This window comes from Cyprinus carpio, chromosome A7 (assembly GCF_018340385.1).
Source record: "Cyprinus carpio isolate SPL01 chromosome A7, ASM1834038v1, whole genome shotgun sequence".
Classification (NCBI taxonomy): Eukaryota; Metazoa; Chordata; class Actinopteri; order Cypriniformes; family Cyprinidae; genus Cyprinus; species Cyprinus carpio.
This window is the reverse complement of record NC_056578.1, coordinates 39,135,124-39,161,019: the sequence shown is the minus strand read 5'-3', so window position 1 is coordinate 39,161,019 and position 25,896 is coordinate 39,135,124. Positions and strand designations below refer to the sequence as shown.

Here is a 25,896-nt window from a genome sequence, read left to right as displayed (position 1 = left end):
ATGACCTGTCATGAACTAAAGTCTTGTGTGGAAGTCAAAGTTGGCACCCACTCGTGGTTACACGAGGAATAATGCTGTATGTGCATTTAAATGCATGAAATAAAAGTTTCAATAAAAATTACATTAAACTATTTTTTAGTTTACCATAAATGTTTGTCAGTGCATTCAGCAGTACTTTAACCATATTTCAAATTCAATAGAAGTAATTATGCAATTTCTAAAAAGATGTACATGGGTCCTAATTAAATGGGGCCATCAAAGCACTCTGTTTAGCTAATTGCATTTAATATAAGTTTGCATTGCATTAATGTAATTAAATGTCTGAAAAAATGTAATTCAGTATTTTTTCTATTTCTAAATTATTTCCATATTAGTATACTTTTTGAAAGTAAAGTCCTATTTCCATGTAATAGCAACATTAAGCATAATATATTTTAAATGTTTTCCGTATACTTTGCACATGTATATAAGTTAGTGTGATTATGTTGAATTTTTAATCCAAGTGTAGTATGGGATACAGTAACCAGCACATCTGTGTATAGTGTTCTGGCGAATGTATCAGGTCATGCAACTATATGCATACATAAAATTGGCGTACTGAGTGCAATATATTGTACATATCAGAAATACTAATGATAGTATGGTTTAATAAAAGTAGCCACAGTCCCAATACAAACTAATTCTCAACCACGTTCATCAAGGGACTTTTTGAAATCCTGCCTGAACATATAAATTGCTGAATCAAGCGTCAGCGTAACTGAAACCAATAATACACAGTTATTGTTTTTATGCTCTTGAAAGCCAATAAAACATCTTTATATGCACAATTCTGATGTTGCCATGTGCCATGAATCACAGCTTGATCCAAAGGAGCCAGTACAAACACAATGAAAGGGAAGCACCAAGGACACCCCTTTACAAAACCTTCAGGAGCCGCGAGTGCCAAAAGAGCAGTCGCTGTGTTTGAATGGAGAACTTTTACTTAAGGTTTCTCTGATGATGCAAAAAGGGGTGCGCTGGTCCCTGTGTTTCCCCCCTCATTAAAAAACATTGTTTAATAGGTTAATGGCTGGACCTCAAACTCTGCTATATAAACCTGAGATTATGGCTTTCCCTCTCACCACGGAGCTCTGGAATTGTTGTGCTTGGACTTCAGAGTGTCACAGCTCAGTTTTCTCATAAAAGAGAAAGTGATTCAAATACACAAAGCAAGGAATGAGTCTGGTTTGGAAAAAGGTAGCATGTGGCTGCTGGGTCAGCATTACTCTACCGGTCACTAAAGCACTGCTTTTATATTAACAAGACATCAATAGACCAAATGCAGTTAGCGACTGCTGTACGTTATATGGAGTATATTTCCATGTCAGTATATGCCTTCATTTCAATAACCCAATTCATCTACAACTGCACAAAAACAGCATCTTAACCCTGTAAAGCCTAATGAAAAAATATTTATTTATTATTATTTTGTTATTATTATTTTTAATGGAAGAGTTTATTGAAACTTTAGACAGAATCTTAAAACAATGCTTGTTTTATGTTGTGTATCATGTTTAATATATCAGGCTTTTATGGCTCATATAGCATGATATAGTAAAAATATGGAGCGCAAACTCAAGAATGAAAAAAAAAAACACTTCAATTTTATTCATATTTTTGCTCAGTTATTTTATTTGCCCAAACTGAACAAAAATATGTAATTTGGTGCTGCAGCTATTAATGGCAAATAAATAAATAAATAAAAAATAATTATATTTACGACAGTAAAACAAAACAAACTACTTACTTAAAATTCATATAAATATAATTTGTCACTCTGTATCTTCAAATAATGTCTTATTTAGATGATATTTAAATGCTTACAGTTTATGATCAAAGCTATGAAGTTTTTACTGTGGGGAAAACCATATAATGCAATGCAATACAATGATGACTGAGAGATGAACAAATAAAAATTCCTCAAATATTTTTTTTTTTTACATTTTCCTAAAACAAGATGATGTATGGATAATCAAATTGCTTTAGTCCAGTAAATGTTCATCTTGAAATATTACTAACAATATAAAAGTTACTCTTACATTTACTTTATAAAATTCAGTAAAGATTTCACAGTAAAAAGACTCGTGAACCACGAGCTGAAGATGGACATTTTCATATTTGTACTAAATGTCTCTTTTACTATAAACTATCAATCAGTCAGATGACAGAAGGCATGTGGAAGATTGTGTGCAATAGTTTTTCAGCACAGTTTAGATCATGTTAATAACCGAGGGGCCTAAAATCATGTATAATAATATGATATGTTTGGCTATATAGGGTTAAGATGTCTTCGAGGCACATGAGGCTTTGGTTTCAGAAGTTGTCTGCCAGTTCTAATCCTATTCTGGTTTATATGATCCAAAGTTGCACACCCTTGTGCCAAATATCTAAACCCTATATTGCCTGATTCAAGGATGTGAAATATTTGGTGGTGGGGACATCAAGCAGATCCATCTGACTCAGCTTTTTCAAGCACACCAGGTTTCTTTCTTACAGCCACATCTATTCGTAGTTGAATTCTATTGCAAAAGAACTGCAGAGTGCCAATTAATTGCCACAATTATGCTTGTCATATCCTTTATTGACATGTTTCCTACAAACTAGAGCATGCAGGTACAGACAAGCCTACATATGTTATTGACGAGCCGGTGTACAGTCATTAATGCAATGTTGTTGCTTCAGCGGATCTTTTATGAATCAGTTGTACATATGAAAAATCCACAACATGTAACGGCAGAGTGAAACAATGTGATCTGTTGCCCCACTTTCACCTGTTTCTCAAGACCAATAAGTTGCATAACAAATTAAATGAAATCAGTATTCTTATATATACTATGTATTCTCTTCTGATTTCTAAAGCTCTAATGAATGCAGGAGCACAGGTATGTTTTCATTATGCACACATGTAGCCATATAATTTATTAGTCAGTTTTGGTTCGTTTCAACGATGGATTTTTAACAATAAAAATTGCTCATTTTATATGTTGTAATTTAACCCTCTGGAGTCTAAGGGTATTTTTGGGGCCTGGAGAAGTTTTGTCATGCCCTGACATTTGTGCTTTTTTCAGTTTCTTATAAATATCTAAATGGCTAAAGTCTAATCTCACTGTAATCAGCACAAACTAGGCTATAATATGTGTGAGCAACATGTATGTACATGATTGTGTTTTTGAGAAAAAAAATGTTATGCGTGGTTAGTGAAAAACTAAAAATGTTAAATCACTTGAATAAGGCAATAAAACACATACAGATCATTGGTTCCCAGATATTTTGAGAACTGGAGCTTGTAGCCTAGAATTTTTTTTTTCCTAAATGATGTGAAAATCATCTTGTTTACTCACTTACAGAAAACAATATATTGACTTTAAATTTTCTAAGACACTTTTTTGTTGGTAAAAGTCATATGCGAGTAGGCGTCAACTATCATGAATTCACACCTGAGAAGACAAAGGCCGGCATAATGAGCTGCATAATGAGCCATTCAGTCAGCTGTGTCACTGCGAGGGATGAGTTACAAGAAAGAATGTGAGGACAAAATAAATGTATATAATTTTATGTTTGTAGTTTATTTAGAATATATTTAATTATCCCACAACATAATTAATATTCACTTGTGAGTGCAGTTATAACAGTTTATTAGGAAAAATCAAAGCTGACTTTCAAACTGAATTTTTTGCATCATTACTCCAGTCACACAATCCTTCAGAAATCCTTTTAACAATCTTATTTTCTACAAAAAAAACATTTATTGTTATTATTATCATCATCATTATTATTATTATTATTATTATTATTATTATTATTATTATTAATGTTGAAAAGAGCTGAGAATATTTTTTTTAGGTTTTTTAGGGGGGATTGAAAGAACAGCAATGATTGTTACATTTGTTACAGTTACATTTATTGGTACATTTATATTATTTACATCAAGCTTTTGAATGGTATAGTAGTGTATATTGTTATTGAAACTTCATAATATTTCACTTGATTATACATTTAGTCAGGAATTATAGTTTGGAAAAAGTCTTTGGAAAAAGTCTAACTAGTAAAATGTTTACACGTTATGTGAAAACTAGTACAAGTATATAAATCAATAAAAAGAGACTTACTCGGGTTTATGATCTCTGCTGAATAAAGTGCTTCATTCTTTTTTTCTGAGGAAATCCAAATCTCAAATCCTCAACCACATCACATCTTTTTGGGGTGAATTATGTCTTATTTCCTCTCATCGCGAAGCAAACAGTAAAATAATAAAAACTTGAAGAACAGTCTCGCTGCGTTGTCTTCTGTTGTGTGGGCGTATTCAAAAGCCGCGCGCTTCAGTGAAACATTTGAATCTCAAAAGCTCGCTCTACGCGTGGGCGTGGTCGCATTAGAGGATAATGAAGGGAGACGTGAAAAACGGACATCGCGTTGTTTTCATATGGATTACTTTATCACAGAATATTTGTTTTCAGCAGCACTTGTTTAGTTTAAAAAGTAGACATGTCAGGCTTTCTATAGATATATCTCTCATGTCTCTTCGTTGAGTATTCACTGAGTTACAGTTCATTTTAATGACGCATTTGTATCTGAAGATCAGCGCAGACAAAGGCTGCAGACAGCACTCCTTGTTTGTTATCTTTATTTTATAAGTGCACAAAGTTTTGTTGTTATTATGTCTGTATACAAAAAAAAGTAGACCCTTTACAGATTCGATTGATGTATTGCAATTATCTGTACGATCAAAACTGAAAGTGTAATTTAAGTTCTTTTCGGGGTTATCAGGAGAAAATACCCCAAAACGCGTATACGCGTTAATCGACTCCAGAGGGTTTTAAAAACACTAAAGTCATAACTGTAGTTATTTTACTGCTACAAACTGGTAAAACACATTTGATACATATTTCTGTCCATAATTTATTTTTGTCCTCAAAAGAGGAATTAATTTTTGCTCCCTTTAAATTTATTAAAAACTGTCACTCATTCAGCACGATCTCACAAAGTAAAAAAAAAAAACAAAAAAAACAATGAGCGTGACTACACGATGAAACTTTTTTTAATGTCTTTGTTAGAAAGAAGTTAGGAGCTTGATAGAACTCACTGGACAAAAAACGGTGACTGGAGCGGTGATTAGGATTCCAACCTAAACACCTCTGATTGGCCATTGCGTTTTAGAAATCAACACACATGTCTGTGATTGGCTACATTGCTCACCTCTCCGAAAATGCATTGTAAAATCATTTGACGCCTTCCAAAGCAGAAGGGCACATACACTGGATTGTTTGCCAAATCTATTTCGTTATGCTATTATTACGAAGATAAAGATACAATCTAATTTCTCTGACAGTCATTATTACTTAAGTCAGAGTAACCCGATTCTCCAGAAATCATTCTAATTTGATGACTTTCTGCTCAAGAAGCATTTCTTATTATTATCAATGTTAAAAACAGTGCATCATGTTTTCCCCAAAACTACACTGTTTTTAACATTGATTATATATATATATATATGTATATATATATATATATATATATATACGTATATATATATATATATATATATATCTATATATATATATATATATATATATATATATATATATATATATATATATATATATGTATATATATATATATATATATATATATATAGATATATATATATATATATATATAAAATATTATGTATATATATATATATATATATATTAGGGCTGTCAAATGATTAATCACGATTAATCACATCCAAAATAAAAGTTTTGTTTACATAATATATGTATGTGTACAGGGTATATTTATTATGTATATATAAATACACACACATAAATTATATATTTAGAAAATATTTACATGTATATACATTTATATATTTATATTCTTATATTTTATATTATATATAAATATATTTAATATATAAACATAACATATTCTTCTTAAATATATACATGCATGTGTGTGTATTTATATATACATAATAAATATACACAGTATACACACATATATTATGTAAACAAAACTTTTATTTTGGATGTGATTAATCGTGATTAATCATTTGACAGCCCTAATATATATATATATATATATATATATATAAAGGAAGTTACGATTAAAATAGACAGGTAACATTATAGAGTACATAGTTATAACTTGTTATAACCACGTTCTCCATGTATATTATTGGTGACGAAATGTAATATAACCATCAATGTATTGACGGACGTAATGGCATTACAAAACGATAACTCATCAACAAACATCCTGCTGTCGTGAGCTGTTGAGTAATCCTCTGGACGCGTCTCTGGGGCTGCTTGGAGATGATTTACGTTCGTTGCGTTTTCATCTCGACATCGTTCGTCAGAGCGCCGGAGGTTTGCCAGGAACACAACCTTCTTCAGCCTCCCCTCCTCTTCTTCACGCGCCTCTCCTTCGCTATAAAAGGCGCGGAGCTGCTTCCACAGACTCAGTGCGAGTCTCCAGCTGCATGCCAAACAGAGTCCACTACTCACACTTGTTTGACTTTCAAGGAACATACTCCAGACGCGAGACACAGCTGCAGCAGCCTCTGGAACAGCTCGTGGAGAAGACGAAACTAGGTAAGATGTGTTGCTGACACTGGAAGTTTAATTACTAATATACTTTAATTAACGATGCATTTAGTCTGTTAAAGCTGGATGTGCAGAATCAGGAGAGGAGCTGCTTTTTTCTCCTTTTTTTGGTAATGATCCACTGGTAGTCAGTCTGTAGAATCTAATGCTCACTGATCAGCCAATCAGTTAGAGAGCATGTCTTTTAAGATGCATTATGGGCATGATTATGGACATTAATTGCACTCATTGTCATTTGGTAAATGTGCATGTGGTTGAACTGTCATGCTGTTTAAAACAATCTCATGCCATTTTAAACTTTTATGCTTGTGCATAGAAAAATCACAATGTGCAAAACCACGCATTATGCCATATAAAGTGCAGATGAACCACCTGAATGTGAACTAGAGAGAGAGAGAGAGAGAGAGAGCGGCAGCTGGAATTGAAGCGGTGCCTGTGTTTACTCAGACCAGTGTTGGATGTCAAGGCTCTGCAGAGAGTCAGAGAGGGGAGAAGTAAATCACGTTCGGCTCATCAGTGTCTAGAAGTGGGCACTATTGTTGTTCATCTCCTACCCCAATTCCATTCCCAGAGAAAATCAGTCCGGGATAGAGAAGGATCTGCTTTGATTAATGTGTGAATGGAACAGCTGCTGAGTGTGGATCTGTTCTGCTAATGAATTATCCACTGTCACCTCAGGAAATGAATGAGTTTGACCAACAAAGTTGAGTTTATGGATAGATTGTGAACCTGCAGAGATCAAACAGACCTGCTGGTCCATCAAACTGAACAATCTAATCGAAGGAGATCAGACCTAGTGGTTTGATCTTTTGAGTAGCAATGAAGATTTCAATGGGGTTTTTGTTATGTGAGGCTTTGATAGTATAATTGTTCTGTAATGATGGGGCCTTTGGATTGACAATGGATTATGGCATACAATAAACATTCTTCTAATTGGAGCACAAACTATTTATTTGGTGTGGATCGCTGTAGGCTGCTTCATTTCCTCATTGGTGAGTACTAGATGGCAAATTTCATCTGAGCAATTTACAGCAATTCTGCCATTGAAAGTACAAAAAGGATGAATTAAACAAGCAACCTGTAATGTCTTTCATATTTCATCACAATACCATAAGAAACAACATTATAAACTGACATTATTATTATTTTTATTATTATTAATTAGCGTAATTCTCATTGCTGTAATGTGAATCTGTAATATTGTAATTGAATAATAAAAATGTATAATATCTAAATAATCATGTTATTATCTGTTGTACTTGTAAATTTTTTGGTGATTAAAAACATTTATTTAAACATTTTTACTGTAATAAAGTGATACAATCAACATTATTTGGTATTACAGTAAAGATAATCACTTTAATTTATGCATATTTAAAAAAACACTTTCAGTATTTTTACTGCAATATAGTGATACAGTTACATTTGTAGGTATTACAGTTATGATAATAACCACTTTAATTCATGCTAATTTAAATGAAAAAAAAAGTGTTTCAATATTTTTACAGTAATATAGTGATACAGTTATATTTTTCATTATTGCAGTAAAGATAATAACCACTTTAAATTATGCTAATTTTAAAACATTGTATTTCAATATTTTTACAGTAATATAGTGATGCAGTTACATTTTTAGGTATTACAGTAAAGATAATAACCACATTTATTGATGCTACTTTAATTGGAAAATATTGTATTTCAATATTTTTACTGTAATAGTGATACAGTTAATATTAAGTATTACAGTAAAAAGGAGAAAAATTAATGCATTATAGTTATAGGAATTTGGGAAGAAACTGTCATGAAAGTAATAACCCAATTCATCTTATTTGTCTTAAAATTGTGCTTGCTTTACGTAAATTTTACTTTCTTTGGGGTGAAATGTAACCTGGACTTGTTTTTTGTTAGATTCACCTCATGGACAAGCATGAGTTTAAACAAAGAAGCAGTTGCTGCACTACATAGATGGATGTGTCTCATGTCTTTCCAGAATATCAACCCTCAGATTATTCACTCTGATTGTTGTTATTGGATTCTGTTTGTGTTCATATATTTGTGGTGTATGTTTAGTCAGGATGCAATAAGAGTGACTAATGTTACCAATTTAGCAAATTCCCCTTTGAAGCACTGATTTTTCTTTGTGTGTAAACACATGGACGTGTGTTTACTACCCAGCGTTTGCTCCGACAACTTTCCCAACACTTGTCTTCATGGAAACCATATTTCCTTCCAGATTTTTCAGAACAGAGTCCTGAAGACACACTCACACAAGGCAGTCTACTGTAGTCCGACCCTGAAAGCATCTGCTGCCATGCACAGCCTCGTTTCCATTGCCCTGCTATTCCTGGGTGCCAGTTTGGCTGCCTCCCTCTTCCTTCCTGACTCCCTGGAGCTGAGGCAGATAATGCAACGCTACCAGGACGAGCTGGAGCACAACAGCACAAAAGCCGATACGCCTTTACGCACTCGCAGAGCCATCGGGTGGTCGGACAGGGAGGAGATCCTGCAACTGCACAACAAGCTGAGAGGAGCGGTGCACCCGACCGCCTCCAACATGGAGTACATGGTGAGAATGGAACACAGTTTGAGTCACTGTTCACTCACAAACAACTCTTTTTATGATTTACTGTAATGTTAAGTGTCTGTATAGACACACTAAAATGAACTGAGCTGAAAACTCGGTTCCAAAACCTAGAGAGTTGCCTTTATAGAAAGCATTTTATTCCATCATGAGTGTGCTGCAGACACAAAGACCATTTAAAAAAGTAGAGAGTAAAGATCTTATTTAAGTTTACGCTGCGGAAAGAAACCTTAGGATGTGACAAGCTGAAATGTTTCACCCAAATTGGTGAATAAATTAAGAGAATTATTAATTATACATACAAAAATATTTATTAAACACCAAAAAGTATCAATCTATTTAATAATGCATTATTTTTTTATTTTTGTGTGTGCTTCATGAAAATGAAATTACACTTTAGCATGTCTTTTAAAAAGGAAAATAATATACATTAAAAGAATATACTTAAGTGTTAATTGAATGTAATGATTTCTGAAACTTAAATGCATGTTGATTTCAATAAAATGAAAATGTATTTTAGTTTAAATTTATATTCTGTTGAAACTTATTTGTAATTACACATTTTAATGATGAAATTGCAATTTAGTATATTTAAAATATTTACTTTTAATATTAAAATGAATAACACACTACATTTGAAATTAATATCAAGTACCTTGCTTTAGTATGTTAGTCAACACATCAAATTATTAAAACAATGATATAAAATGCACTTTAAAGTAAAACTTTCATTTATTATTACATTATTACAAACTGCACTCTTTAAAAGTGTACTTAAGTGTGTTAAGAGACAGTCGTGAAAGTGTCTATTTTTAAGTACACTTAAGTGGCCTTTTATTATATGAATATTGTCTTATCTGCAAGTATAGTTTTTAAAATACACTTTTATGATTTGAAGTGCGCTAAAAGTGCACATTCAGTACAACTAAGCACACTCCTTTTTCACCAGGAGTTTTTATGCTTATTAGATTATTCAACTCTGTAAGAGTTAATAGTTTGTCTAGTTTCCCAATGCTGCTTTTTTTATATATCGACCACACATATCGAGAGCTGTACAAACCCAAACTCTGTTCTGTGTTAATGACCCTGATTTGTACTAACTGTATATTGTATTAGCAGCAGTCATCGTTTTTTTTCTGGTGTAGTAAATATCTTAAGGTTTGTGTAAGTGCCAAATACTGGCTTCGTTGGAAGAGACATATTGAGTTTACAAGTGTGGTGAGGTGCTTTTTACTGTGAAGACAATTACATTGAGGTTTAGCCGTCTGCTGACACAGGAGCCATGACACAGATATTGAACAGAGCCAAACATCGGTGACATTACTGGACCAGAGATGAGGCTTGAGTTATGTGACTAAATATGGCAGCTATGCAGCCTTCAGTTGTAAGCGCTAAAAGGATTCCCTTGTGAAAAAGAAGTACACTTTATCATACCTTCAAAAAGAGTACTTGTTATGGAAAACAATATACTTAAGTGCATACTGAATGTAATGTTGTTGAACACTTAGTTGCATGTTAATTGCAATTAAATGAAAATGTAAAATAGTTAGAATTCATATTAAAATGCAATTAGTTGTACTTAAGAGTTTTTAACCACTTTAAGAAAGACTTAAGTATTTATAGGTCTTCATAGGTAATTTCATAATTATATGAAAAATGTTTTCCATAGGATTTTTTTTTTTTTTAAAGTAATCATATATGTACTAGGGACTTATAGACAGCACAGTACTGCTTTATTGCTGTTTCCCGTGTACCTTTGCTCATGGTAATTAAACGTGAGTTTTAAGTTGGTATAGTGAGATTTTAAAGGGAAAGATACAAAGAGCAAGGGCTTCTGGTTAATGTAGTTGGGTTGATGCCTTTGAGAAAGACCACACAGACTACCACAAGCAGGGGTTTCACAACCGCTGCCAGATCTCAGCGAACAAGTAAAGGTTTCAGAAACATGGCTTAGTCCCAAACAGCACCTTCAGGACTGAGGTCAGAGAATGTGTGAGTGTTTGTACCCATCATGCAGTTGGAAATTTACTGAGAGTTCCTCAGAGGTGAAGAACCCTGTTCATTGGAGCAAAATGAGTCCTCCTCTCTACAGGTGGAGAAATAAGCTGTGGAAATTTGTCTCATTTAACCCTGATTGGGGACTTACAGTGGATGTCAGCCAAGCTCTGATGTGCATGCATGTAGCCAATATTTTAGTTGTATTGGGCCTGATTCCCAGTCCAATAGTGAAGATGAAGAGTCAGAGGAAGGCAAAGGCAATTATCTGGGAATAAAACTCAGCATGTTCAGTATTTTTTTAAAGTCTCAGTGTAAATATATGTGAAAATTATGGACTCTGTGTGTTCTGCTGGGAGTTTTATTTAGTTTGTGTGTGCATTACCAGGTTTGGGATGATGAACTGGAGAAGTCAGCGACCTACTGGGCAGAACAGTGCCAGTGGGAACATGGACCTAAAAATCTACTGATGTCCATCGGGCAGAACCTAGCCGTGCACTGGGGAAGGTATGAGTACACATTTAGAAAGACCATATCACTCTGTTCCTGTAATGTAACCAGTCGTGCACACAGTCATGGAAAACCTGGAAGTATTTGGAAATTAAAAAAATGTGATTTCCAGGCCTGGAAAAGTCTCCACAGATATTATTTTTCCTAAGGCAAGCAAAGTTGTTCATTCAGATCTGGAATACGGTGGCCATGAAGTGCAGAAAAGATTACAATTCTGAAAACAAAATAACAAATTACAAACGCAAATGCAAATCTAAAAAACAAAATAACAATTCAGAAAACACAACAACAATTCAGAAAACATTATAGCAAGTCAGAAAACACAACGACAAATCCGAAAACAATACAACAAGTCAGAAAACACAGCGAGAAATCAGACAAGGTAGGTATTGTTTGAGACAGCACCATTGGTTTGGGATTACTCACCGCTGACTGGACGAGACATCTGTCAATCAACGTATACAGAAAGAACCAGCCGAAAAACAGCAGAGTCATGGTAGAAAGTTCGGAGATGGTCTTAAAGTAGCTTGGTTTAAATGTATTGTATGAACTGTGCTTACTATGGAATAAAACATACGGAGGGTATATACTTATACTTTGTGCAAATAACCTACCTTAAATATGTCACAACTTAATTTTCGACTAGTATGCATTGCTAAGGACTTCATTTGGACAACTTTAAAGGCGATTTCCTCAATATTTAGATTTTTTTTTGCACCCTCAGATTCCAGATTTTCAAATAGTTGTATCTCAGCCATGCATCAATGGAAAGCTTATTTATGCAGCTTTCAGATGAAGTATAAATCTCAATTTTGAAAAATTTACACTTAATTTAATGACACTTAATGTTTTGTGGTCCAGGGTCACATTTTATATGAAATCAGCACCTTGCAATATAGTTTCCCATGAGAAATCATAACCATTATACTAGGTGGTGATTTTGTATGAACTTGTACAATGTGAATGGTACAAAAACACAATATTTATTTATTTTTTTAAAAAGTAAGTGTTTCAAAAAAAGTAAGCATTTCGGTTCATCTTTAACCCCACCCCTAAAAATAACCATCAGTGGGGCATAAGCAGGTTGTATGAAAACATAAAGACGAAATTGTGTTAATTCATACAAATTAACCACCAATTCAGCAAAACTTAAAATAGTTACAAATTGCCATCAGTATAACAATTCATGAAGCACAGCTTGAAGAAGTCACCATGCATGTTCATCAATGCTGCAAATAAGCATGACCAACTTGAACCTGTTGCGAAATCTACAAGAGGAAATATTTCGGCCTCATCACACAGAATCCTATTGAAATGGCTGGATTTTAAATTTCACCTTTACACTGCAGCAAAAGTATACAATTTATCAGTTTCTGCATTCACTGGGAATCAAACCCATGACCCTGGCACTGCTAGTGCACTCATCTACTTTTTGAGCTGAAATGAACTCAATTCTCATAATCGTATTATTTATTATATCTCTCTCCTGATAGGTACCGCTCTCCGGCCTATCACGTGCAGGCCTGGTACGATGAGGTGAAGGACTACACCTATCCTTACCCACATGAGTGCAACCCGTGGTGCCCTGAGCGCTGCTCTGGACCCATGTGCACCCACTACACACAAGTGAGTGAGAAAAACCAATTTACTTACAGTTTACAAACAATTATCCCAGTGGGACTAAACAACATGACATTGTTTATGGTTTTAAAACTTGCGTGCAAAGGTGTACATTTGCCAGCTAGCATTTCTCCTCACCAGCAGAGTTTAATAAGTAGCATGTGTGACCTGCACTAAAATAGAAGCGTCTTTAAAAGCAGCATGATCACTGGTGTTCATTAACCTCACACAAAACAGTGTCATGAAACATGGCCTCAAAATGTATATGTACACCTAAGCTAGTCTCAAAAAATAAGCATGTACTATACGTCTGAGATTCTTTTTACCATATTTGATGTTCTCTATGTATGTACATTGATCAGTGTTTACATGTGAATTAGATCTGTTCATCATATAAAGTCAGAGTGTCTCTTCAGAAGACTTGGATCACACAGCTCAATTCATATGGATTACTATTATTATACTTTTTAAAGTGTTGAAATTTTGGTTGCATGGACTTTCAATGGACAGAAATCTTGCACATTTCATTAAAAATTTAATTTGCATTTCAAAGATGCACGAAAGTCTTAAGGGTCTGGAATGACATGAGGGCATGATGACAGATTTTTCATTTTTAGTTGAACTGTCCTTTTAAGTGTTCGATCATACTTTAGTTTGGGGAACAATTCTCACTCTTAACTAACTATTAACTCTGACTTTTGCCTCAATAAATCCCTAATTTGTTAATTATTAGTGGTTAGTAAGGTAATTGTTAAGTTTAGGTATTGAGTAGGATTAAGGGAACACATATATGGTAATGCAGAATAAGGCAATAATATGTGCTTTATAAGTACTAATAAACAGACAGTATGCTAGTAATATGCATGCTAATAAGCAACTAGTTAATACTGACAATTGGTCCCTAAACTAAAGTCTTACCAATTGTCAAAATACTAATTAGAGCCACTTTTCTCACCAGTGGTTTTCTGTGTTTCCGTTTCATTCTACACTAACAGCTCCTTTTTGAAAATGGTATTTGAAAAAGTAATGTGGATACTGTCAAAACATATTGAACATGCCAGATCAAACAGATGCAATGCACAAAGAAAAGGAGAGTAGGAAAGAGAGATCAACCAAAGTTCAAGAGAGACAACAACAGAAAAAATTGAGGACAAAAGGAGGGGTTGAGCAAGAGTCTTATGTCCTCTTAGACTTTACTTTATCGCTGAGATGAGTTTGTGAAAATACACATTCGCACAGCTCTGAAAGCAGGTCACAAGCATCTGGAATCCGTTCCCAGACTCCTGAATCATTTTCCTATTTGACCCGAATTCATTTGAAGATGCAGAACGCAGAGTCGTTGGGGATCCGTGCCAAATCCGTGCAGTGATTCTCCCTGTTTCCCTCCTCTCTCACGTGCTGTATGTGGAAGAACAGGTCTGGAGGCCCCATGATCTTCTCGGTGCCAGACGACCCCTCGGGGTTAAGCTTGAGTTTGTGTTTTTTGAGACTGATTAGTTTGCTGTTTCATAGTCCCATGGCCAACACCGTCTGCAGCCTCTTTTTTGCCTCCACAGAGGAAGTGCATTCCCGAGGGAGTATTGACACGTGCTCCATCGATTGCATTCTGCGAGGTTAGATGCAAACCCACTACCATTTATCTGTATGTACGGAAAAAAAAAAGTCAGAGTAAGCACTTCCCTTTCATTTCGCACTCAAATGGTTTGGCTCGTGCTGCAGAGCTGCACCCGGTGAACCATATTGTGTTTAAGCGAATCAGTGAGGGCCTTGACCACAACTCAATGGGCTGCACGCATGCATTGCTTTGTTTGTGTGGATAAGAGTGGATGAAGGGAAGTTTTTCAGGAAACTGGCCCGGTCACACTTGAAGTGCTTCTCCTTTCGCCCTACAGGACAGAATGAAAGAGGGCAGTCTCTATTCATGGCCCCCGTGGCCCCATCAATCTACTGCTTCTGCCCCAAAACGGAGACCACTTCCTGCTGGGGAACACTTCCATGGATGTCTTTTTTACACTTTTGAAAACAAGAGACCTGCATCTTACATGCATACTAGAAGAAAAGTTTTTGGTATCATTTTTGAATAAGATACCTTACTTAGGTAAAAAAATCCCTGCTGAAAAAACAGCTGAAACTAGCCTAAGCTAGTTGGTCTTCCAGCCTGGTCAAAGCTGATTGTAGTTTTGCAGGTTGGTTTTAGAGGGGTTTTGACCACTTCTTTTGCTGTTCAGGCTGGGAGAACAGCTGACCAACCAGCTAAAAACAGCTGAACATCAGCTTGATCATTTTAGCCAGGCTGGGTGACCAGCTAAAACAAGCTACTTCCAGCTTAAACCAGCTAAGACCAGCCAACCAGCTTAGGCTAGTTTTTTTTTTTTCTCTCCACAACAAGTGCATTGTATCTGAAAATTGCTGCCTTGTTTATGGTGTGTTGTGGTTGCCAGTTGGAGTTGCTAAGGTGTTCTTAGAATTTTTAATGCAATGCTAGATAGCTGCTAGGTTGTTTCTAGGTGGTTGCTAAGGTGTTATATATGGTTCTAGGTGGTTGTTAAGGTGTTATAAATGGTTTCTTACTGGCTAAAGTCATAAGCGCATTTAGCACATTGCTAGGATGTTAAAAGTGGTTTCCAAGGTTTTTTCCAAAATATTCCAACGAATTAAAGAATGTTTCTATACTGTTTGTATAAAAAAATCCTAGGACGTTATGTATGTTTGGTTACTGGTTGTAGTTAAAAAAAGCCTATAGATTTGGCTTGGGGCCATCTTCAGTGTATGGTTCTATTGATTATTTTATCATTATCCTGATGAAAACCCACTTCTATTCAACATTCCAGATGACTTACATGTCAAGGTTCAGTATTTATGAACAAATACCTAATCCTGAGAAAACATCACTGATACTAATGTATTTTTCTTCATTTGCAGTTGGTGTGGGCCACAACCAACCGGGTTGGGTGTGCTGTACACGTGTGTCCGCGCATTGACGTATGGGGAGAAATCTGGGAGAACGCCGTCTATCTCGTCTGCAACTACTCACCCAAGTAAGACCAGCTCTTTCTGCTGACGTTTATTCATTTAACACCAGATGGCTAATTACTATTCCTGATGATGAGCCCATGGAACAAAACTTTCATCCTTGAAAACATGGAGGCTACAGTATAAACAAAGTTTCATCCTTAGAAAAATGGAAAAGTAAATGAAGGCTTTTGGGAAAGGAAAACATGGGCAGAATGTGCTATTCTTTTCCAAGCTAATGATTTAATTTGGCAGCTGGGGATTGTTTTCCTGAATTATTCTTGAGATCCGTGAGAGTATGTGATAATGTGTTTTGAGTGCTCAGTCAAATGTGCAGATTTTGCAGTCGTTTCCAAAACCATGCTGAACCCGTGCCTTTTTTTTAGGGGGAACTGGATCGGGGAAGCCCCGTATCAACACGGCCCCCCCTGTTCCCAGTGCCCACCAAGCTATGGAGGAGGCTGCAGAGACAAACTCTGTTACAAGGGTGAGCACTGAAAGAAGAATGATTACAAAGGTATAACACATGGACGTCTAAATCTTATTTTTGAGTTTTTTGTTGTGATTTTGTTTTTAGGAGACCCTGAACGTCACGAGTCTCCAGATATGAATGAGGTGGAGAAGCCACAGGAGCCAGTACAGCCTCGGACGACTCCAACTAAGCCTCAACCCAAACCCTCTTCCCCCAAAAAACCTGCAAATGCCAATCCTTCCTCAACCAAGACTACAAAAACTACCTATCTAGGTTAGTGTGAATAATATTATTTGAAATAATTAAAAAACAATTAAAAATTGTTACATTAAAAATAAATAGTAATAATGTTGTTGTTGTTAATTTGCATGTAATAATGAAAAAAAAAACAATGTAAAAATTATAAAACATATGCATGTATGTATGCATGTATTATTATTATGTGTTATATAATGTGTACATTTATCTAAAAACTATTCATGATAGAAGATTGTAAATTTCTACTTTTTTCATTCTTTTGCCTTTCAGCACAAAATATTAAGTGTGAGACACGAATGAGGGACAAATGTAAAGGAGCGACCTGCAACAGGTCAGTGTAAGGACTTCATTAATTCTTTAAAGATATAAGTTCAGAAAATTTTACTGACTTTTTTTTCTTTTCTTTTTAGTACAACTGCCCAGCAAACTGCTTAAATAAGAAGGGGAAAGTGTGGGGAACATTGTTTTATGATGTTGTAAGTGTTACTTTGACATTTTACTTGGTTCTGTTTAAGTGGGTGATGTTACATTTATTTATTAATTCAGTTTTTTTTCTCTTATTATTTTAGCAATCAAGTATTTGCCGTGCTGCTATCCACCATGGAATAATTGACAACAATGGAGGCCTTGTGGATGTCACAAGAAAAGACAACTTCCCATTCTTTGTAAAGGCAACCAAGAATGGAGTAGAGTCATTCAGGTAGTCTAAACGTTATGTTGATATCATTTGAATTCAGTTTGTCCACAATTCAATAACCACATGAGAATTACAGTATTCATTCTAATCTGCATTCTGTGATTTTCTTTTTTTTAGTAAATACAAACCTGGCAATGCATTTACAGTGTCGAGAGTGGAAGGTGATTATTGTTATTGTATTACGAAGCAGATATTCTCATGTTTTTCAATATTAAATCAGAATTAGTGTGTTTTTGGATTTTTCATTTTAAGTTAATATATTGTATAAATCTATAATGTTTTAAACTGCAGCTTTGCCATTACAAACGCGTGATTGCAAATATATATAAATACATTGTTGCATATTTTAGTTTAAGATAAATGATTGTCATAAATGCATTCAGCAGTCACTTTAAACATATTTCAAAAAGAATAAAATGAATTATGAAATTACATATAAAGATGTACATAAGTGGGTCGAAAAATCTCTCTAAAGTCCAGCTAATTGCATTTAATATAACTTTAATATATAATACATTTTCAGTTGCAGTTAATTTTCCATTAAGTTTCTGAAAACATTGCATTCAGTTTTTTTTTTTAACTATGCTAAAGTGTATTATTATGCAAATATTCTTATTTATCTGATAATTTTTTTTTTAGTATGCATTCAGGGTATTAATTAAAGCTACTCAGATGATCAGCGAAACATCTTCAGAATAATTGATTTCAATATGAATATAATATTATGATTAATACGATCAATATATTAATTTAATTATTAAATTATAATTTTTGTTTTTAATATAATAATAATGATTAAATAATAATAATAATAAAAATTTTATTATCTTTGGCAGAAGGCCTGTTTGACCAAAAATGTATTTTTCCCTTTTTTAGAGCAAACGATAGACTGCTACACAACAGTGGCTGAGATTTGTCCTTTCAAGGCGTCTGCCTCTCATTGTCCAAGGTACAGGTCAAACTTCAAAGTATTGAAATTCTCTCTATATGTATACGCTCTGTATCAGTTCAGTTTGTAAGTACTTTGCTTGTCAAAGTAATGCACCTTACCAGTTTCTCCTCCGTCTCATCAGAGTCTTCTGCCCAGCTAACTGCATAAACGAACCTTCATATTGGGCTCCAGTGGTCGGAACCAACATTTACGGTGATGTGAGTACCTGCTTCGGTCTGAGAGCGTCCTTACAGGGCTGAGAGATGGGAAATGAGGGTGAACAGGCATTCGTAGTCAAGCACTTAAGAGTGCTAAAGTGAGCGTGCTGCTCTTGTGGTGAGGGTCGACCGCGGGAATTGTCTGTGTGAGTCTAAAGGGAGTTTTCGATGGAGGTGGCCGCCATTGTCGCCACTAATGTTTCTCCCAGAGTGTAGACTGACCACAGAGCAGCAGCTCACTTCACTGACTCATGCATGCCTGAGGTCAGGACTTGGCAGACTACTTTAGACTACTGTATCCACCTTTTTCCTCAACGCGGAAGTAAGCCTATGGGTGAGAATTCCGTTTCATTAGCCGCTATAGGTAAATAACGAGGAGAATAACAAATTGTGTAGTAAATGGTAAAACTGTTTGCAGTACAAACCAGCGTGTTCTTAATTAAGATAACTGATTAAAATAATATGATAGGTCACATCAATTGTCAATATCAAGCAGCAAAACAAACTGTTTTGTACAGCTAAAAATAGCTGGACGCAAATGTGACCGGAAACTAGACCCATAGAATTTACAAATGTCGGCGCCCATTTTTATGTCAGAAAAAAGGTGGATAGGGAACAGCTTGCTGTGTAACTTTAGTGTAACAGTGTAACTTCATCATTGCAGAGGTTCTTAATTAACTTATTAATCAAAATTATGACACTAATTCATTTGAAAGCCCTTGTGAAAAAGAAGTGCACTTAATTGTATTGAATGTGCACATACATTTTCAAAAAAACTTGCAGATAATATATTCCTAGTGAAAAGGCCACTTAAGTGTGCTTAAAGAAAGACTGTTTCTTAACACACTCAAGTACACTTTTAAACAGTTCACTTTGTGATAATGTTTTACTTTACAGTCCATTTAAATCATTAAGTTGGGTAACACTTTATTTTAAGGTGTCCTTGCTACATACAATACATGCAAGTAACCCTAAACCAAACCCTTATCCTAACCCTAACCATGTAGTAAGTACATGATATTAATTAATATTAATACTAGGTACTTATTTTGTATAATTACACTGGAACAAGGACACCTTAAAATACAGTGTAACCTTAAGTTTTATTAATCTTTTTTCACTTTTGATGCGTTGACTTCAATATTACATTTAATATTAATATATTTTAAATGCACTAAATTGCAACTTCATCATTACAAATGTCTTACATGACACACAGGTATCAATAATAATGACAATAAAGTATATTTAAAGTATATTTTAGTTTAACACGAATGCTTGTCAGCACATTCAGCAGTAACTTTAACCATATTTCAAAGATAATAGTAATTTTAAAATGACATAGGAAGATGTACATATAAAGTGAGTCAAAAAAGCACTCTAAGGTTAATCTAATGACATTTAACATAAATGTAAACTATAATACATTTTAATTGAATTACAATTCACATGCCATTAAGTGTCTGAAAACACTAAATTCAGTATGCACTTAACTATATTCTATGTTATTTCCGTAATAAGTCGTTTTTTTAACAGTATGCTAAAGTTTTCCTCAAATATATATATATATATATATATATATATATAAATATATATTATATATATATATATATATATATATATATACAATACTGTCTATTATTTTCATGTTTTTCCAAACCTGTATTGTTTTTTTCTTCCTTTTGAAATAAAAGGAACTTCTGAACATCTTGTTCTTTTTAATATAATGAATGAGGACTGTATTTATTCACTTAATTCAATCTGTAGAGTTTTATGTGAGAAATAGATCAAAATCTAAGTTATTCACTGATAATCTTTAGCAAGCTCTTTAGTGAGCTTTCAAACAGTGTGAACTTCAATTTGTGAATAAATTATTTAGAAATGGATCAGCTGGATTCAATCCAAGAGATCTGAATCAAACTGTAAATTAAATTTACAGCAATTCAACTGTCAATCTTCAGTTATTTCTTAAATTAACTTCTCCTCACTGGAGGAGAGAGCTAGTGTGGAAGGGCCTGGTAGTGTATGAACTCAAATGAACTTGTTTCCTGAGCTGAGCGTCTGTGTAGCTGGCCTCAGATCAGAGCACGCTCTTCAGCAAGCATTAATTAACCCTCATTATTCAGGGGCATGGACTTGGTAATTTGTGAAGATAGTTGTCTTTGTTTGAAAATACACTTATACTCAATGCATGAACAATTTGATGAGCATTATAAGATAGCGGCACCCAGATGTGTGCGATGAGCTGTGCACTTTCATTACTTTTCATTATTACTGAATGGTTTTGTGGACAGAAGCAAACAGGATTGAACCTTCTTTCCAGGTTAAAAGAATAAAAACCGAAGGTACATACAGTTCCAGAGAGTTCACGCACACTAAGCTGCTCTGAAGCCAGGCGTCTTGCCTTTTCTGGAGCTCTTGAGCTCTGGCCTTGCTCTTGTGTGTGCCGTAGACATCCAAGTGATGTCATTTGTCAAGGCTCCTTTAGACTGTTTACATCTCAAGGACTGTTGAATAGAGTGTGGAAAACATAGTTGCATGGTGCTATGGCCAGTGTCAATAGTACTGTTGCTCATACTAACGACTTTTGCCCAGGTTTTTAGTCAGCATGAGATAAAAAACAAAACAAGTTATACCAAACGTTTGACTAGTAGTGTATACGTATATAACTGATGTGCAAATTGAGGAAGCATGATATAAATCCTCCAGAATGAAGGTCAGTGGAACTGCTTATGAACACTGGCATGTTGACTAAATGAATACGCTTTTGTCTCTTCGTGTCCAGGGCTCCAGTATCTGCCGAGCAGCTCTCCACGCTGGAGTGATCAAAGCCAGCGGCGGCTATGTGGACCTCCTGGCTCTGGATAAGAGGAAAAGCTACACCGGGACCTTGAAGAATGGCATCCAGTCCGAGAGGTACACGTCCTCTGCTCTCGATTCCTCCCTTCCTCGCTTTCTCTCAGTAACTCAATTCAGTGGTCAGGAGCCATGATGGGCCAAATCTGCCCGTGGCATGTTAGAGGTTGAAGAGTAATGGTGTGGTTTCTCGTCGAGGATGGACCACACAGGAGCTCTTTGCTTACTCTCCAATGCTGTGCGCAGAATGCTTAAATCGACAAAAATCGGTTCCAGTGTAATGAAATCTAACACTTGAATCAAACACCATCATCGAAGGAATTGATCGTGGCCTTTTAAATGCTTGCCAGCCTTGACCGGCCTATAGACTGAGCATAGTAAAGCCATTCTCTGACAGCTTGGATAGATTTGCTTCTCATTGCACGCTATTCATATGATGCAATCTAGGGGAAATGGGAAGCAACCAGTCATGTGAATTTTGCTTTATTAACAGGGAAGTGTTCACATGCTCTCCATATTAACACTGGATGGAAAAGTTGTTGGTGTTTGACTCATTCAATGATAATTACAGCACATCTGATGCCAACAAAGCAACATATTCAATACACCACCACCTGAAGGCCAGTCCATTTCAGAATAAATGAAAAGGCCAAGAACAGTAGTCAATAATGGCTGCTGGAAGAAATCTGAATGGAACCGCAGCACGAGATGAACTCTGAGCCAGTGTTAATGTCATGCTTTCCAAAGCAAATCTGAAGCATATACACAAATCATTGAAGTTGATTAGAGGGCAATTATACTCTGGTATTCAACATCTAATAGAGTTAATTATGGATTCAACTTTGGGTTGGATCTTTTGTTTCCTTTCTGACTGTCACTTTATTGTATTGAGTGTGCACTCGCAGTGTACTTCAAATATTAAAAGTATATTTTTAAAAACTGTACATACAGATATTATATAATAATATAATAATAATGAAATAAAAGGCCACTTAAGTGTACTTAAAGTGTAAAGTAAACTACAAATGTAAAATTATAATTTCTAAATGCAATTGAAATTACCGTTTTAATACTTTTTAAATATAATTTGTCATGCTTTAAAGAAGTACACTTATTTTAATGTGTTGACAATCATAATAAAGCATGTGTAAAGAATTTTAAAAGATTTTTTGATATTTAAAATTACATTTAAAGTTGATGTTTTTTTAAATGTGCTAATCAAATGTGTAATTAAGGCATACAACACAAGAAATATATTTTAATGCATGACATACATACTTCAATAGAAATGATAGCAGTACACATATTTGACATTAGAATTATGAAATTACATATAAATATGATATTATAATATAATAAGTAATAGATTACCCAAAAAAAAAAAAAATTCCGACAACATACACACTACTCTCAAGTTGTTCCAAACTTGTAAAAAATTTGTTTAATCTTACTCATATTTTGTAGAAATATTGTGAGGAATTTTGGGAACCAAACAGCTGCTGATCTCCACTGACTTCCATGGTGTGGATGAAAAAAAAAAAACTACTATTTAAAACAACTTCCATACAACTAATAAATTAACAAAATTCTTTAAAATATATTTTAAATAAATAACAAAATTATAAACTTAACACCAAAAAAGCTCTGCTAATTGCATTTAATATATACATTTAAACTCTAATAATTTTCTTTTAATTTCTTGCAATTAACAAGCAATTAAGTATCTGAAATCATTAAAACAATATACTTAAGTGTGAACTGAATATAATTTAATGCATCTTTTTCACAAAGATCTGTTCATAAAGTGGCATGTTTTTTAAAAACTGTTTGTTAATTGTTTTCTTTCTCTTTTTTTTCTTGCAGTAAAAGCAATATGGAAGGTGGTTCATTCCGTGTCTTCGCTGTTAGAGAGTGAGATGGCACTGAAAGCCCACAAAAGATCACCGATTTGCTCTCAAAAGTCAGGGTATATCAAAGAAAATGCAACCCTTCGGACTCTGTCTTTGGGAGGAAAGAGACATTTACAGAAGACCAAAGGATGTGTCAAAGTCTGCTAGCTCAGTCCATGGGCTTCCAGGGGTTTTATATACAATTGTGAATAATATTTTTGACCACACATGCAACTCTTAACAAAATGCAGTGTGGTACAGCGATGCTGGTTTTAATCGTTGTTTTTTTTTTTTCAGTTTATTTTTTTATTCTATTCTATTCTATTAGTTTTGAATACATGCAAAATCTCTAATTTCCATACAAAATGCATATTGATTACACTGTATTTAATCTGTACAGATATTTTGTGGATTTTTCAGACTTGTTGTGTGTTTCTCATTTTTTGCTTTATTTCATTAATCATTTTTGAAGCTGGAAAAGAGCACAGCAGTCACCGCTTACTTTTTTGCTTCAAGAATTATTTTTCCCATTCAGTTTATCCATAGTGAAAAAAAATCCAACCATCTCCAAGATGAATCACAAAATTAGAAACCTAATTATGAAAATATAATTCCGAGCTCAAAGCTCATGGCACGTTTGTCTCAAAAGTTTATGCTCTATTGTTAAAATCAATTTCTTTATGAGGAAAATGAGTGGGATTTTTACTGCCGGAAACTTTTGTGCTCTATTGCAATAGTAGTTGAGTGTGTACAGTGCAGTAGGGGGGGGGGTTTATTGGACCTGAAGTGGGCAAACAGATGCTTCGCCGAGAAATGGCAAAGAAAAAGAGGCAAACCTCCAAGCAAAAGAAACCTTCCCTTCATAATGCATGCAAGCCTTCCAGAGTCAACAGTACTCAGACATAATGTTAAAGGTGTAAAAACATTGCAACAATGTTTAATCCCAGTAGAATTCAGAGTCACAACGTGTATATTTAGGCTCATCTTTCATTATGGTACCTTCATTTTTGTTATTTATTATTATGCCTTCTTCAACCCCTGCTCAGAACCAAATATTTATGAATGTGACACAAGATATGTGTCCACTTGAGATTCAAACGTCTGTCAGAGTCTAACATATTCCTGTTTGTTTAATTGCTATACACAACCCAGAGTTCGTCATTACTGCCGAAAGCAATTTCATTAGAACTCACAGAATGAAACCCAAGTGAGCAGTGCCGACCAAACACTGATTAGTTTAAATCACTTTACACTGCAATATAATAGAAAGGTACTTAAGCTGATAGCCATGCCTCTGTATATTTATTAGCTGGATAGTGTTAGAGTCCCGGATTTAGATAAAACGTGGATGTTCTTCTATGAAATAAGGGCCGTGGAGGACAATAATCCCTTTGAAGGCTTCCGTTTTGCTGCTTTTTACTTTATTATTTTCTTTGTAACTTTCTTGAATTGTTACCTCAGTCCTGTTGCAGCAATATATTTGAGTATTGATGTATTTAGGGAAATCATAAATGTTTGTACAGTACAATGGTTTGTGTACATATTCAGATTTGTGTGCTGTTTTCAAGTCAGTATTGTAAAAGTATGAAAGCGTATGTCATCTGTGCCTTTTTAAAGCCAGAAGATAATTGTTTTTTCACAAATTTTAAAATGAAGACTTTAAAAATCTATGATAAAAAGACGATGTCTGTCTTTTGCTTTATGAAACATGTATTTATATTACTGTGTTTTATACTGTTCAACAAATGGGACAAATCTTTATTTTACCACATGAAATCAAAACCATATCAAAAACTCCCTTAGACCACCCAAGCACTGCTCGACTCTGCACTTTTCAGTTGATAAAGAATACTAGGAGTATACATATCTCAGATTTTTCATTATAAATGATGTTGACTTCAGTCAGGGTCATCAGTGGATGCATTTCATGTTGTTAAATGAATTATTGGTACAAATACCTTAAAGCAAGTACTAAACGAGGCCTGTCCATGTCTGAGACAAACAGTTCTTAGCAAGAATGGCAGTTTGGCTCTTAGCCAGAACACATTCTCACTGAACAGTTTATAAAACAGGTTGTCTAAGCAAATGGAGATGTATGTTTTATGTCACACACCGGCCCAGTACAGGTCTGTTCAAAGCATGACAAAAGATGCACTTTATTATTAAACTTTGAATCTGCACTTTTGAAAATGCACTGTTTAAAAAAGTACTTAAGTGTTAAAGGTCACGTA

At 34.6% G+C, this 25,896-nt stretch overlaps 1 protein-coding gene across 1 annotated transcript; it reads left to right on the top strand.

Annotated features, from left to right (window-relative positions):
• The first annotated feature begins 6,464 nt into the window (after positions 1-6,464).
• On the top strand, positions 6,465-25,344 carry LOC109060091 (cysteine-rich secretory protein LCCL domain-containing 2-like). Its single transcript, XM_019077241.2, has 15 exons — positions 6,465-6,614; positions 8,860-9,192; positions 11,591-11,709; positions 13,206-13,338; positions 16,255-16,370; positions 16,731-16,831; positions 16,922-17,089; positions 17,345-17,405; positions 17,484-17,550; positions 17,644-17,774; positions 17,889-17,932; positions 18,648-18,720; positions 18,845-18,920; positions 21,706-21,836; positions 23,640-25,344. The coding sequence occupies exons 2-15, from the start codon at positions 8,938-8,940 to the stop codon at positions 23,689-23,691; spliced, it is 1,527 nt and encodes a 508-aa protein (XP_018932786.1). The 5' UTR covers positions 6,465-6,614; positions 8,860-8,937; the 3' UTR covers positions 23,692-25,344.
• The last annotated feature ends 552 nt before the right edge of the window (positions 25,345-25,896 follow it).

Excerpts from the sequence above, each read along its gene's own strand:
- LOC109060091 (XM_019077241.2), top strand. The coding sequence starts at position 8,938 with ATGCACAGCCTCGTTTCCATTGCCCTGCTATTCCTGGGTGCCAGTTTG. Across the intron at positions 18,721-18,844 it reads TCTGCCTCTCATTGTCCAAG|AGTCTTCTGCCCAGCTAACT; the intron begins GTACAGGTCAAA and ends CCGTCTCATCAG. Across the intron at positions 21,837-23,639 it reads AATGGCATCCAGTCCGAGAG|TAAAAGCAATATGGAAGGTG; the intron begins GTACACGTCCTC and ends TTTTTCTTGCAG.